This window comes from Leptinotarsa decemlineata, unplaced genomic scaffold (genome assembly GCF_025532065.1).
Source record: "Leptinotarsa decemlineata unplaced genomic scaffold, Ldec_3_MD MMD2_tig00000882_RagTag_RagTag, whole genome shotgun sequence".
NCBI classification, from domain to species: domain Eukaryota; kingdom Metazoa; phylum Arthropoda; class Insecta; order Coleoptera; family Chrysomelidae; genus Leptinotarsa; species Leptinotarsa decemlineata.
This window is the reverse complement of record NW_027412556.1, coordinates 15,095,458-15,109,043: the sequence shown is the minus strand read 5'-3', so window position 1 is coordinate 15,109,043 and position 13,586 is coordinate 15,095,458. Positions and strand designations below refer to the sequence as shown.

The 13,586-nt window shown below is 37.6% G+C and overlaps 1 protein-coding gene across 2 annotated transcripts in view; it reads right to left on the bottom strand.

The window, feature by feature from the left end:
- Nucleotides 1-13,586, bottom strand: part of LOC111503441 (cytochrome P450 CYP4BN11) — a 62,186-nt gene that overhangs the window by 5,040 nt on the left and 43,560 nt on the right. For both annotated transcript variants that reach the window (XM_074175078.1, XM_074175079.1), the window contains exons 4-6: nt 7,525-7,889; nt 660-728; nt 373-544 (exon numbers count right to left, since the gene is read on the bottom strand). In XM_074175078.1, the coding sequence (XP_074031179.1) occupies nt 373-544; nt 660-728; nt 7,525-7,889 (606 nt within the window). The remainder of the gene's footprint in view (nt 1-372; nt 545-659; nt 729-7,524; nt 7,890-13,586) is intronic.

The following is a 13,586-nucleotide window of genomic DNA, read 5'->3' as shown; positions in this document are numbered from 1 at the left end:
GTTACAAAAAGAATTAGACACTTCTGAAGCGAGATAAATGTTATTAACTTCAGTAACAACTCTTCACAAAGATGTTTGGATCAGGAAAAAATTTTTTTTGGTTACAAACTGGATAAAAAGGTTCAACTGAAATGACTACTTTCAAGAATACGAATATCGAATTACATGGAAATAAAATGTTCCCACAAGATTTTATTCAACTCGCTTTGTATGTATATCAGTTCGGGTCAAATTTTAAAACTGAATTTGGATGAGAACGCACGATTAGCTAACTGATACCATTCTATATCCACTATAGCGCATCGCCCAAGATTATGGAATAATTTTTTATACACCCTACCCTCATGATGAAGATATCAAAAAATTATATACCCCATTCGAAATCTTCTGGAATTTTCCTGCCAAGGAAAGGTACTGAAGGATATAACCTCAGAACCTCTTTTATCACTAATTCCAAATATTTCATATTATTCAGATCCTGAGCCTTGGGTCTCACTTCCTTCAGGTTACCGAATAGATGTTTTTGTTCTTCTAGAGCTTTTTTCTGAAATATAACAATCGGTGAAGCGAGATGGCTAAAAAACATCGCAGATTAAAAATTCAATTCTATACCCAAAAATAATGTGTTTCAAATAGATTATGCTTTAAGAAATACTCACCTGCACTTCTGGGTGTGCTGCCAAACAATATATCGCAAAAGAAATGGCGGATGATGTAGTATCGTGACCCTGAAAAAATATAAAAAGGAGGTTCAAGGTGCAAGACAAAAAATAAGAACGAAATATTGATATGCCTGACTATTCAGTGATATGAAAAAACTAGCACTCATCTTATATCAGATTTGTTTTTTCCCCAAAAAGTCATTCGCTTTCTCTGCTTGATGAAAATATTCAAGCAGAGACAGTGAATAACTTTTGAGGAGAATGGCTCAAACTATATTAAGGATGTCACAAGTTTTGAGTCTTGATGAATTCAACATTTTCAAAAAACTTACAACTTGTGCATATAGAGATTACCTTCAACGAAGAATGGTAAAAAAAATATGAATACCAAAAATGTCGGCCCAGACATTCAATTTTTGTGATTCATATCGCTCCAGTAAAAACAATTAGGTCTATTCACTTCACCATTCATAATGAAAGAACTTCCGTCTGAAAAATAGGTTTGGGTTATTTGTAAATTTCTCGCTGAACACCTCACAAAACTGAAGTTGATAATCAGGATCATCTTCGTTTAATTCCTGAACTAGCATCATTCCGAAAGGATGGAATTTTAAGGCTTTCAAAATCCAAAAAACACCACTAGCTGATACACCAGATGCAATAGCTACTTGTCCGATAGATTGTTGATCATCCATTTGTGCATGTTCTAAAACTGCAAACTTCAACTCCGTAATTTTTGACGGGACGGGATACTTCATGTTTTCTGTTGTGAACATAACCTGAAGTTCGAAACTTATCCATCAACTGTTTAAAGTATTGATGGCTCACATTATGGTCTGGATGATTCGTATTATAAATTCTTGCAACAGATTTAGTACATTCATTATTTCGATAATAGGTTGCAACAATTTCTATTGTTTCTTCAGTAGAATAAACCATGTGGAGAAGTGAAAATGGCCAACTATCTAGTTTTGGTTCTGCGACAACTAGATTCAACAGAAACTACCAATGCAGAAAAAACTAACAGTGTTGTCCATTTCAAAACGTTTTCTACTAATTGAATAAATTCTACAAATATAGTATACCTAAGACAGGGAATTGTTCGGGAGTGCCAATTTCTGACTCCGGACATCTTCAATAATGTAAGAAACGCTGGAGGTAATTTTGAACACTTTATCCGTTGATTGTTTTGCCATTGATATTACTTTTGTATTTTTGTATGGAACTAGATGGACTTAATTTTGAACACTTTATCCGTTGATTGTTTTGCCATTGATATTACTTTTGTTGATTTCCTCCGACGTTTTCTTTGAAATTTTCGATTACACGTCCGTTTCTGACTTACAGGGGGGATCAAGTTTTCGTTGGAACTTCCTGTATACGTGCATGGACATTAAAGATTAACTGTTTATGATTTCCTACGCTAAGCAACTTAGCTTAGTTACCACTTGAGACTGAGTGTATGAATCAACCTTGAAATAAGTGAAAATTAAACGCACCTATTGTTATGAAGGAATATTCCTTAGGAATAAAATGGCAAATGCTTTCGCGGCCGAAGTTTTCAGTGTCATTGTTTTTCGGGTTTGAAGGCCATGGATTTTTGGAATTTCTTCCTGATGTTTCGCTGGCGTGAGGGTCTAGCTTCTTCAGAGGTTTATACATCCTGGGTTAATCGGATATCAACCAATGAAATTGAGCCATCTCTACAGAGCTATGCTTTGTCCACCTAAGAACAGCCTATTTTGCACTTATAGATTTCCATATTAGATATGGAATTGCCTTCAGCGGAGTCTGCTTCAGTAATTCATTTCGAACGATTTTTGTTTTTCAAAAAAGGCTGCCCTATACATGTGCAAAGTTGCTTCCCGGGTTATATGCTAACCCCTTTTGAAAGCTCATAGTGTCTTAATAGTAGCCCCCTGACACATTTTGGAATCTATCTGTTCGATAAGAAACATTATGTATTTGTGATTCTCACTTTTTCTTATAAGACCCGTTGTCACAATAGCACTATAGAACTGCCTATTCACACGAGCTCCTCAATGAGGGACTCAATTATTTTCAATAGTAATAAACTATTCAATCACCTGGCAGTCCAAATGAAAGAAATCATGGTACAATAGATTCAGAAAAGAAGTCAAAATGTTTCTGGTTGGTGGGGGCTTAATACAATTCAGGAGTATTCTGATGATACTTTCGACTCTTGATACGCTCATGAACTAATATTCATTGGCTTAGTACGTTACTACAGTTTCGTCCTTTAAGGACATTTTCAAACTTATACATTAAACTAAAAATGATTAAATAGATTTGGAGAAGCTGAATACACTTATTTGAATGAATGAATCGAAGAGGTTTTTTGAATTAACCCTTAGTTGCCGGAGTATTGAAAATATTTGTTTTTTTTTGTAGTTATATTTTACGAATTATCTTTCTTTGAAAAAAATTGGCGGTACTCTTGAGTACCGTCAGCTGCAATGGCACCAAAACAAAAAAAAAATTGAAATTGGCTTATTTTATTAAAAATTATCACATAGCTGAACATAATTATATCTGTATTTCATGAAATCTATTAAAGCAATTCTTCTTTTCATTACTGCAAAGATGAATGTTGCAAGTGGAACACTTGGAATGAGGTCTAGATTGTATACCTTCCTGGCTGCATACTTCACATCTTCCTCTAGTTTGAACATATATTATCCAATGAACACCTTTATTGGCTAACCTCACGTCGTTCACTACGGAATAGTTAGTCTTACGGCGTTTTGGTGGTGCGTTCATGGTAGAATTTTGTTCGGAAGATTTTCTTTTCGTTCCCTTGGCCAATTGTGAATAATTCGTCAAGCCTTGCACTATCGAGTTAATGACAACAATATCAAGCATTCCCCAGAATAACCGGTGCCACCATTTTTTTGACCGTCTAGATAAACCATAGGCGGCACGAAGTTGGTCAGCGTGGTCAACGCCGCCCATATTTTGATTATAATCTTTTACAATATATGGACAGATGACATCGATTGATGTACCATCCTTTTGCTTCCGTTTCACAGTTGTTTCTTCGCTTCGGTGATAATTACTGCAAAAGAAAATAGGTTTGCTGTCCTTCCATTTGAAAACACCAATATCTAAATTGGAATGCCTAAAGTCGTAGTCACCCCTTTTCATATTTTTATCTGGTATCAAATTTTTTGGCATGAATTTTCTAGTTTGACGTATAGTTCCACAGGCCATTACTTTTTCAGCTTTCAATTTTTCCAGAAGAGGAATGGATGTAAAAAAGTTATCAAAATACACTTTCCTGTTCTTTCCCCATTCATTTTCAGTTAGAGTTAGAACAACTTTTTCTCCAAGACCAAATCTCGGAAACATATCAGTTTCTGATCGACTTTTGCCTTGATATACGTCGAATTTCATAATATAGCCCCTTTGATCTACCATGCACCATAATTTGTATCCACGCTTGATCGGCTTCATTGGGTTATACTGTTTGATACTACTTCTGCCCTTGAATAATATCATGCTCTCGTCGATGCTAACTTCCCATGTTCCTTTATAAAGTTTGTCGAAAGTTTGATTCAATGTTTGCATAAAAGGACGTAACTTATAAAGTTTATCGTCATTGTTGGGAGGTATCATTGTATTGTCGTTTACATGCAAATTACTGAGAATTGCATCAAAACGATCTCGTCTCATTCTGGAACTTACAAATGGTATAGCCATATCATCGCCTGTGGACCAATAATGCTTCCAAGAAGGCAGTCTATGATAACCCATCAATTGGTTTATTCCAATAAATACGTACAGTTCTTCTTTTGTGAGGTTCAGTTGTTCGCCTCTTTGTATTGCATACAAATTACTCTGGAAAACTAAATCTTCCACAACAGGCAACAAAAACGTCAAAAAAACATCGGTGGGCGAGTTGCAATTTTCAAAACAATTGTCCACTGGCCCCACAAAATAATCATAATCTGCGGTTATCTCATGCATATCTTTCTTTCTCCACTTTCTCTCTTGGGCTTTTTCTATATGCAATAGTTCAAAAAGAGGAATATTGTCATCTGAATCAAAATCAGAGTGTTCTGCTTCATATATTGTTTGGATTTGGATTTTCTACTTGCGGATGTTCTACGTCTGCTAATGGCATGTCCTCATTTTCTTCTAATGCATCGTCGTCTTCTATATCTCTATCATAATTTTCTATCTAATGCAAATATACAATCCTCATATGCTTCTTCAGCTGCTGCGAGCAATTCAACGTCAGTCAATGGTCTGATCCAATATCGGTCTATTTTTTCCATCTATAACAAAATGACCACTAATAGTTGACTTCAAACACGAAGGAAAATCTAGTAATGTAGCTTCAATTGTAGTTCACCTAAAATGTCCACTACAAACTTTACAAAAGCAGCCATATAAGACTGAAGGTACTTCTAGGTACCAATTATAATTTACCCAATTTACGAGATATTAGTATCTCATTTGTTGAAAAGTATTGGCTAGCACATTATATAAGCCATGATTATTGTGAAAAATATAGATGTACTCACCTCAGGCTTGATAAAACACAGGAAAAGTAGAATTTTTTTAGAGCTGATAAACCACCTGTGACACATTAACTTCAACCTCACTTTTGACATGCACTATTAGCTGCCTACATTCAGGCGTTTATTCAGTTGATTATTCTAATGTACTTTAACGTACCAACAAGCCCTCGGCAGCCAAATATATTTTCTGTTGAAGATATGGAACTTTGAAACGCTTGGACTTTAAAGTACCGTTAGTTGACTAAGGGTTAAAGTGTATAATTTTTAAAATTCTTGCAAAGCGCTTTCGACTTTCGTCATCATATGTGCTCACTTGTCAGGCTTGACTGAGCCACATGGCCTCAATCCAAAATGTATTTTCTTGGCTATAGGTAAGCCTTTTTTGTTTTATATAAGTCAAATATTACAAATGTGCCATGTACTCATTTTGATACTTCGTGTTGCCTGAAAAGTGAGCACTGATGATGACGAAAGTCGAAAGCGCTTTGCAAGAATTTTGAAAATTATACACTTCAATATAAAAAACCTCTTCGATTCATTCAAAAAATCATTGATTATATTAGCTCTTATATAACACCACTGTAGGTAATTAAAGAGGTACTTAACTCATATGAGTACCTGAATTTTGTTTACCTGTGCACCCGCAATGTTTATGCTTAAGAATTTTCAAGGATTCCAAATAATTGCTTTTCTAACCCTTCCTTGAATAGTGCAAAATTTTCGTATCGCTCAGATCCGGGAACTTGTGGTAGCATACCAAGAAATAGTTTGAAAACGTCGAATCATTTTTACCTAGTCTGAAGGACCTTTCATGTTCAGCATACCGTTTCGAGAAATTTCAACCACATTGTCCCATATAAACACCATCACACTCCGTTAAGCTCATAAACTCCAGATTTCTCCAACTTGTCCACTTTATTTTTGTCATTGAAAAATAAATCAGATAGCATGTGTTCTGAATGCCACATCCACATTGTTTTCTCCGAAGAAACCCGCAGTTATCTCTGTTCTTTTACCAAAACCAAGTATCAAATATGTTGCTTTGCTGACGACAGCACACTTGTCTCGTCATTACATTTGCATTCCAGGACATCGGTTACGGATGCACATCTTCACCGGCAGCAGGAGGTTGAATATCTTAACGAAAATCTAGCAGTAATTTTGAATTGGGGTGGAAGTAACCAGGTTCAATTCAATGCCATAAAAACCCAGGCGTCGGTTTTCTCCAAGAAGACAATGTTTCCGAACCTGATATAATAATGTCAGGTCAGACAATTCCGCTTTCTTCTTAGATAAGTTTGTTGGGGGGTTAAAATGGACACCAATATATCTTGGCTCGATCATGTCGCTGGAATTGTAAAGGCTGCTTCTCAAAAGATTGTAACAGTGTTCCGAACCAGAAAACTGTACACACCTCAGCAACTTTTAATGCTTCATATTGCTCAGATCAGACCTTCTTTGGAGTATTGCTCTCATGTATGGAGCTCCGCTCCCAAACATACCCTGAAACTGCTGGATTCCATCCGGAAAAGAGCCATCCGCCTGATTGGAGACGCGAACAGCACTTGCAACCTTGATAGTCGGGAACAAGGTTGGAGATTTGTCTCTCTTCTATACATACTTCCACGGGAAGTGTTCAAGTGACTTGGCACAATTGATTCCACCAAGAGCGGTATATATCAGAAATACGCGACGGACTGAGCCTGCTCATCGTTTTGAGGTTCAACTCAGTACACCTCAAACTTCACTGTTTAAGAACTCTCTCATTTAGAGAACTGCGTTTATGTGAAATAAAATTCCTGAGAACGTTTTTTCAAACGGAGTTAATCTCCAGCGATGCAAATCCAATGTGAATCACTACTTCACAGGCACCGCTGTGAGAACGCCTTTAGGATTTTCCTGTAGTACTTGTGTTTTGTCTTAAAAAAAATGCTGTTCAAAAATTTTAAACAATTCAAAAAATTAAGTCCACACAAACAAAGCTGCGTTATTGTATGTTCAATATACTGCACATTAAACCAGTATTTTCTTTTTTACGCAATTATTATAGTTACGAAACCAAGTGAATAACAGGTAGTCAGTATTAGAGAAGTGAAACACAATAACGATAACATTCGACACTCATCTGATATCATCATTATCAAAGGTAATGGGTCAACCAGATGAATATGATAGCTCTAAGTTAGTTGTGATATAGATTTTGGTCATCTCCTTGAGATTTTGATTTGGTTATCAAAACGTGCTTTGAGTGGCAGTATTTCCATTCTGGTGTTTCACTTTCGAATAATATAACAAAATGAATATTGTTGACAACTTACCTCAAACATAAACGTATCAACTTCCTCCCTAATGTCTGCCATTGACAGGGATTGCCCATCGACGGAGCTCTTTAGCAGCATGTCCAGGAACGCCAGTTTCTTCTTTCTCCCAACGTCATCGATGCCATCATCAATCCCATTCACAGCCACCTCTTTCATTCTCCTCTCGATGATGAAATTGGTGTGTGCATGCAACTTTTTGACGGCTATTTTTTCTCGGATGCTGGTCCACGTGAGGGGATACAAGCGGGGGTCAAGGGGAGAGAAAATTCTGCTGATCACGATGGCGCAAATCTCTTTCACACTGCGGACGTACTCGGAGTGGGAGTTTTCTTGGGCGTTTATTGAGACTCCCATTGCGGCCTCTGAATTAGGGTAAAAACATCAAGATACATTGGAAATATCAAAATATTCATTAATCATGATGATAAATTTCATTTGAGACGCGATTCGCTACAAGTTAGCTTCATCAGTTGGACTGGTACATCAAACCATTCTACTTTTTTTTTTATACGACAATAGGTAATTACAAAACTGAATGGGCTAAAAAGTCTCGGGCCTAAGAAAGAAAACACGTTTTTTTTAATTAGCTTTATTCATTAACGTCATCTCCATCAAGTGCCACACAATCATTCCACGCCGCTCTTAAATTTTAATACCACTTTTGTAAAATGATTTATCTATTGCCTCAAAATAGACCTCAGTTTCGGCAATAACCTCTTCATTTGAGCGAATTTTCTCAACGGTGAGCATTTTTTTGAGGTCTGCGAACAGCCAGTAGTCGCTGGAAGCCGAATCTGGCCAATACGGTGGATGTGGGAGCAATTCGAAGTTCAATTCATATAATTTTGCCATTGTTTGGATTGACTTGTGTGACGGTCCGTTGTCTTGATTAAATAACAATTTTTGCCATATGCCTTTTTTTTGCAATTTCCAATAACGCTTTATAATATCCATCGTTGATGGTATTTCCCTTCTCAAGATAGTCGATGAATATTACAACACGCACATCCCAAAGTAGCGAGGCCATAATCTTTTCAGCCGATTGTTCTGCTTTCAGGCGCTTTGGAAGAGGTTCACCAGTTGCTTTCCACTCAGATGACGGTTGTTTTGATTCCGGAGTGAAGTGATTGATCCATGTTTCATCCATTGTCACATATCGACCCAAAAATTTCGGTTTGTCATGTTTAAACATGGCCAAACATTGCTCAGAATCATCAAGACGTTCTTGTTTTTGGTCAACAATAAGCTCGCACGGCACCCACTTTGAACAGAGCATTCTCATTGTCATATGCTCATGCAATATAAAGCCAATACGTTATTTTGATATCTTCATAATGTCGGGTAACTCATGCAACTTCACTTTTTGGTCATTCAAAAAAGTATTTGGTGATTTTGTTTATGTTTTCTGGTGAGAAATCATCCACGAATTGGGAAGCCTTCAAGGCTCATCTAGTGGAGACACGTACGGACCGTGAGGCGCTTCAAACTCGCTGATTTCGAATTGTCTGTGAACAACGCTTTCCGCGCAGCCACAACCAGGACAGAGTGTCCTCTGCGAAACTATAATGAGTTTCCTCCCAGGAAAAAGAGCCTTGAGAAATCGTCTCAGACGAGTTTATTAGGGGACTCTCTATCCTGGAGACAAGACTGCGACTACCAGGATGGCTAACGAAGTTGAACAGGCCATCACTGACTACGAAAACGGGAGGTGGAGCGAGTGTTTGGAATCTCTCGAACCTGGAGGTGATGAGCTATGGCGAGTCACCCGCAGGCTCGGGAAGAGAGAGACCGCTCCCTCCCCTCTTCACGGACAGCGCGATATCTGCTACTTCCCCGCCGAAAAGGCGTTGGCCTTTGCAGACACAATGGAGAGTCAGTTCCAGCTCAACGTTGATCCGGATGATGATATTGTCCGTGATATCCGGCTGGAGCAGCGAGTTCAGCGAATCCTCAGGGAAAATGATGACGACGTGATTCGTCCAGCTTCGGAGGAAGAACTAAGAGGTTACATTAGGGCATCCAAACCCAAGAAGGCTCCGGGAATTGATTCAATCAACAATATGTTGTTGAAGCAGCTCGCGGAGAACTCAATCAGATATCTATTGGATATAATAAACAGCTCAATCGCCCTCAGATACTTCCCTCGAAGATGGAAGCATGCAGTGGTTGTCATGATTCCGAAACAGGGCCAGAACCCGCTGTTTCCCCAGAATCATCGTCCGATCAGTCTGCTTTGCTCAACGGCTGAGCTGGCTGAACGTGTTGTGCTGCAAAGGCTGACCGAAGAAGTTGAAGACTGAGATGTTCTGCCTGATGAACAATTCAGCTTCAGGAGGGCACACTCCGCCGAGCTGCAGGCCCTGAGACTGGTTGAAAATTCCATCTCAGAGCTGAACAATAGGAAGATACTCCATCTTGTCCTCCTGGACATTTCGAAAGCCTTCGACCGAGTATGGCACGAAGACTTATTACACAAAATGTTCGATTTCGACCTGCCTCGGGGCCTGATCCGGTGGATTAAGTCCTTTCTGAAAGGCAGAACATTTCAGGTCCGAGTTGAAGAAATCCTGTCTCCTGTCAGGAAAATCCAAGCTGGAGTGCTTGAGACGTAACGTGGGGAGACGTAACGTTTCTCCAGATACAAGAGTCACGATTTCAGGCAGGAAGATCGAATGGCAAACGCGAGTTAAATACCTAGGTCTTTGGGTAGACCGCCGACTCACCTGGGTACATCACATTGCACACATCAAGAGCAAAGTACAAATGAGGATAGCCAAACTCTATCCTCTGATAAATCGAAACTCCAAGCTCAGTCTTGAAAATAAGATTTTACTATATAATACGATGTTCAAGCCTGTCATTATGTATGCTTCAGGCGCTTGGGGACAAACCGCTCCGACAAACCTCTCCACTTTGGAAAGGTTGCAAAATAAATTAATCAGGATGCTGGTGAATGATCCATGGTTCGTGCGGAATGAAGCCATCCGCAGAGATTTGAAGCTGTTAACTATACGGCAGTCCATTCAGTCGAGGAATCAAGAGTTTTCGAGTCAGCGGAAACTCATGATAACCCATTAGTCAGGAAAGCTGTAGACTACACTATAGACAACTCCACTCGATTCAGAAGGCCCCGTCGCTCGGTTGAGTGAAGGCTGTTAAAATGGACAGTTTGTTCATCAAATACCCCAGTCAGGAAGGAGTACACAAGGTCAGAGCGGCATAGATGTCACTGACCTTTATGTCGCCACCAAACACCCTACGTCATGAACCACTCGTCCTCCTGACGAAAGACAGTTGAAAGGGTAAGGGATAGGTTTCCAACCTGATTAAAATGAAGATGCTATCGTGGGCGTCCACTTCGTTCTGCATCATCGGTGTCTATACGACCACGTTCGAAGTCAGCAAACCAACGTTTTATTGTTGTTTCTGATGGAGCAAAGTCTTTGTAACAGTTTTCCAACAATTGCTTCTTTTGAACGGTATTTTTCACACAAGCAGTGTAAAAATAAAACAAGAAATTGTTTTTGAACCATTGTTTTGAAATAACAAAAGTAGTCACTCTTAGCACAAAAACTCACAAACTTATGAATAGAATATCGTGAAATCTCAACAGCTTTCTTTTGAAGGTTAGTACTAACTGAAATAGCGGTGAATGCAATGAGACGAGTGCCATCTATGTGTTAGGCCTGAAACTTCTCAACTCAGGTAGTAAGTAGATAAATCATTAAATCAGGCAAAACAGGTAGATTCAAAATAACAGTAGCAATAAAATAGTACTTCCAGATCAATTATGAATATGGTAATGAAAAATAAGAAAAGTGGTACCACTTTTGTAAAAGTGGTAAAAAACATAGAAAGTTTCAATTCCCATTTTTCATGATGATTTCCTACATCAATTAATTTATTGAATATGTTAATTATTGACATTTTATGCCAAAACTCAATCAGATGAATGATTATTTCTGGCAAAACAGGTAGAGAAAATAATTACAATATTACTTCTAGGAAAACAGTTAATTCATGAATATATTTCAAATATGTTAATTAATGATATTTCATAAGAATGATTTTGACAATGATGAGTGAATAACTTCTTGTTCGCCGTTCTGGAGAAAATTTAAATGTATGCACGTTCACTAATTTCCAGATATTCCAGCAGGTTTGATTCTTCCATGTTTCTATGAACGGCGCCATATTGGGGGGAAAATTTTGAGTTTTGTTGAACTCAGTGAAATCAGTTATTATCAATGTTGCATATGTCAATACCATTGTCGTTACGTACAATCGAAAAAACCTACAATATATTGTTATTTGTGAAAAAAAAAGGAAAATAGAAAGTTAAACTGAAACCTCTGACGTATAAAAAATCTTAAACAAGCACTTTTCCCAATCACCAGGTATAGAAAGATTATTGGTTCATGGTCACAGAACACATAATATATTGGTGTTCTGTGTCACGATGCATTCAGAAAATAAAATTTGTTGTCGATTCAATTCGATTCACAGAACACAAATATAAATTATAATAAATATAATTGATCACAAAACTTGAAACTCAAGTGTAACCTATACTCCAGCCAATCATATACAGGGTGTTTCAAATTTGATCCTCACCATTGGGATTTCGGGAGAGATACGAAGATGGTTTAATTGGGGCAAAGTTGCGTATTTACCTGACTACCAATATGCCGTTGAGAAAGTTCAGAAATTACTAGTATATCCGGAGATATCCGGAAAAAACAGAAATTTCGGAAAATGGTTTTTATTTTTTCCTAGCTTTATTTTTCGAAGGATTCAAAAATAAATTGCACTTCCACATTGCCACTTGTTTCCCGCTACATAATGGTGTTTTCAGATTTGCTATCCGGCGTTTTCGTTTCAACTTTATTTTTTCTCATGAGCGCTACATTTGATTCTTTCTGTTATGAATAGAACCAGATTTCACCTTTCCAAAGATAAGTTATCATTCTTTTTCGAAAAATTGAAGATATTGAAAAAAGTTAATTATTATCATAATAGGCTTTGACTTCGATGTTCCTAAATTTGACTTTCGATTTGTTACACTCAATGATATTTTGTTATTGTACAAGTCATTGCATTTTTGGCGAACAATGGCTTTCACGAATGAAGAAAAAAGAGATGTGATACAAATGTATCACAAATACGATAGAAACAGTGTTAGGATATCGGAAATGTATTTAAACTTGTATCCCGAAATACGACAACCACATCGAAATATGTTCAAGTTATTGGATCAAAATCTCACCGAGTTTGGTTCATTTGAAAAGCCGAGGAAAAAATACGGAGACAGAATGGACCAGGAAACAAAAGAAAATTTGATAAATGAGGTATGCATGAGGTAGGTTAGACATTGTTCCTTTTCAATAGAAATTAATAATTTGCAGATAAACAGGGACCCGGGGAAATCTACACGTCATATTTCCTCCGAAATGAATATTTGTCATACAAGTGCTTGGAGACATCTCAAAAAAAGCGGTTTGAAATGAAACAAAATACACATATCTCAAAAATTGCATCCAGGTGATCCCGAGAGGCGATTAAAATTTTGTAATTGGCTAATAAGAAGACCTGATTTTCCTGTTTTCTTGAAAAATGTAATTTGGACAGATGAAAGCACTACTACTAATTGTGGAATATTCAACCGAAATAACGAACACATTTGGAGCAAAAAAAAAACCAGACAGTTTCGAAAAATTTGTCCACACGTATTAACGTGTGGGCAGGAGTTCACAAAGATATAATTTTGGGTCCTAATTCATTTGACGGAATTCTGAATGGAGAAATCTATCACCCGTTTTTAATGTTGATTTTCGAAGACTATTCGGATGATCTACCTTTGGGTAACCATAACAACATCTGGTTTCAACATGATGGTGCTCGCACCGTACACTATCAGACGAGTATCTAATTACCTGACTGAAAGGTTTTGTGATAAATGGATAGGGAATAATGGGCCGGTGAGATGGCCAGCAAGGTCTCCAGAATTGAGTGTTATTGATACATTCTTATGGAGTACACTGAAAAATAAAGTGTATGCT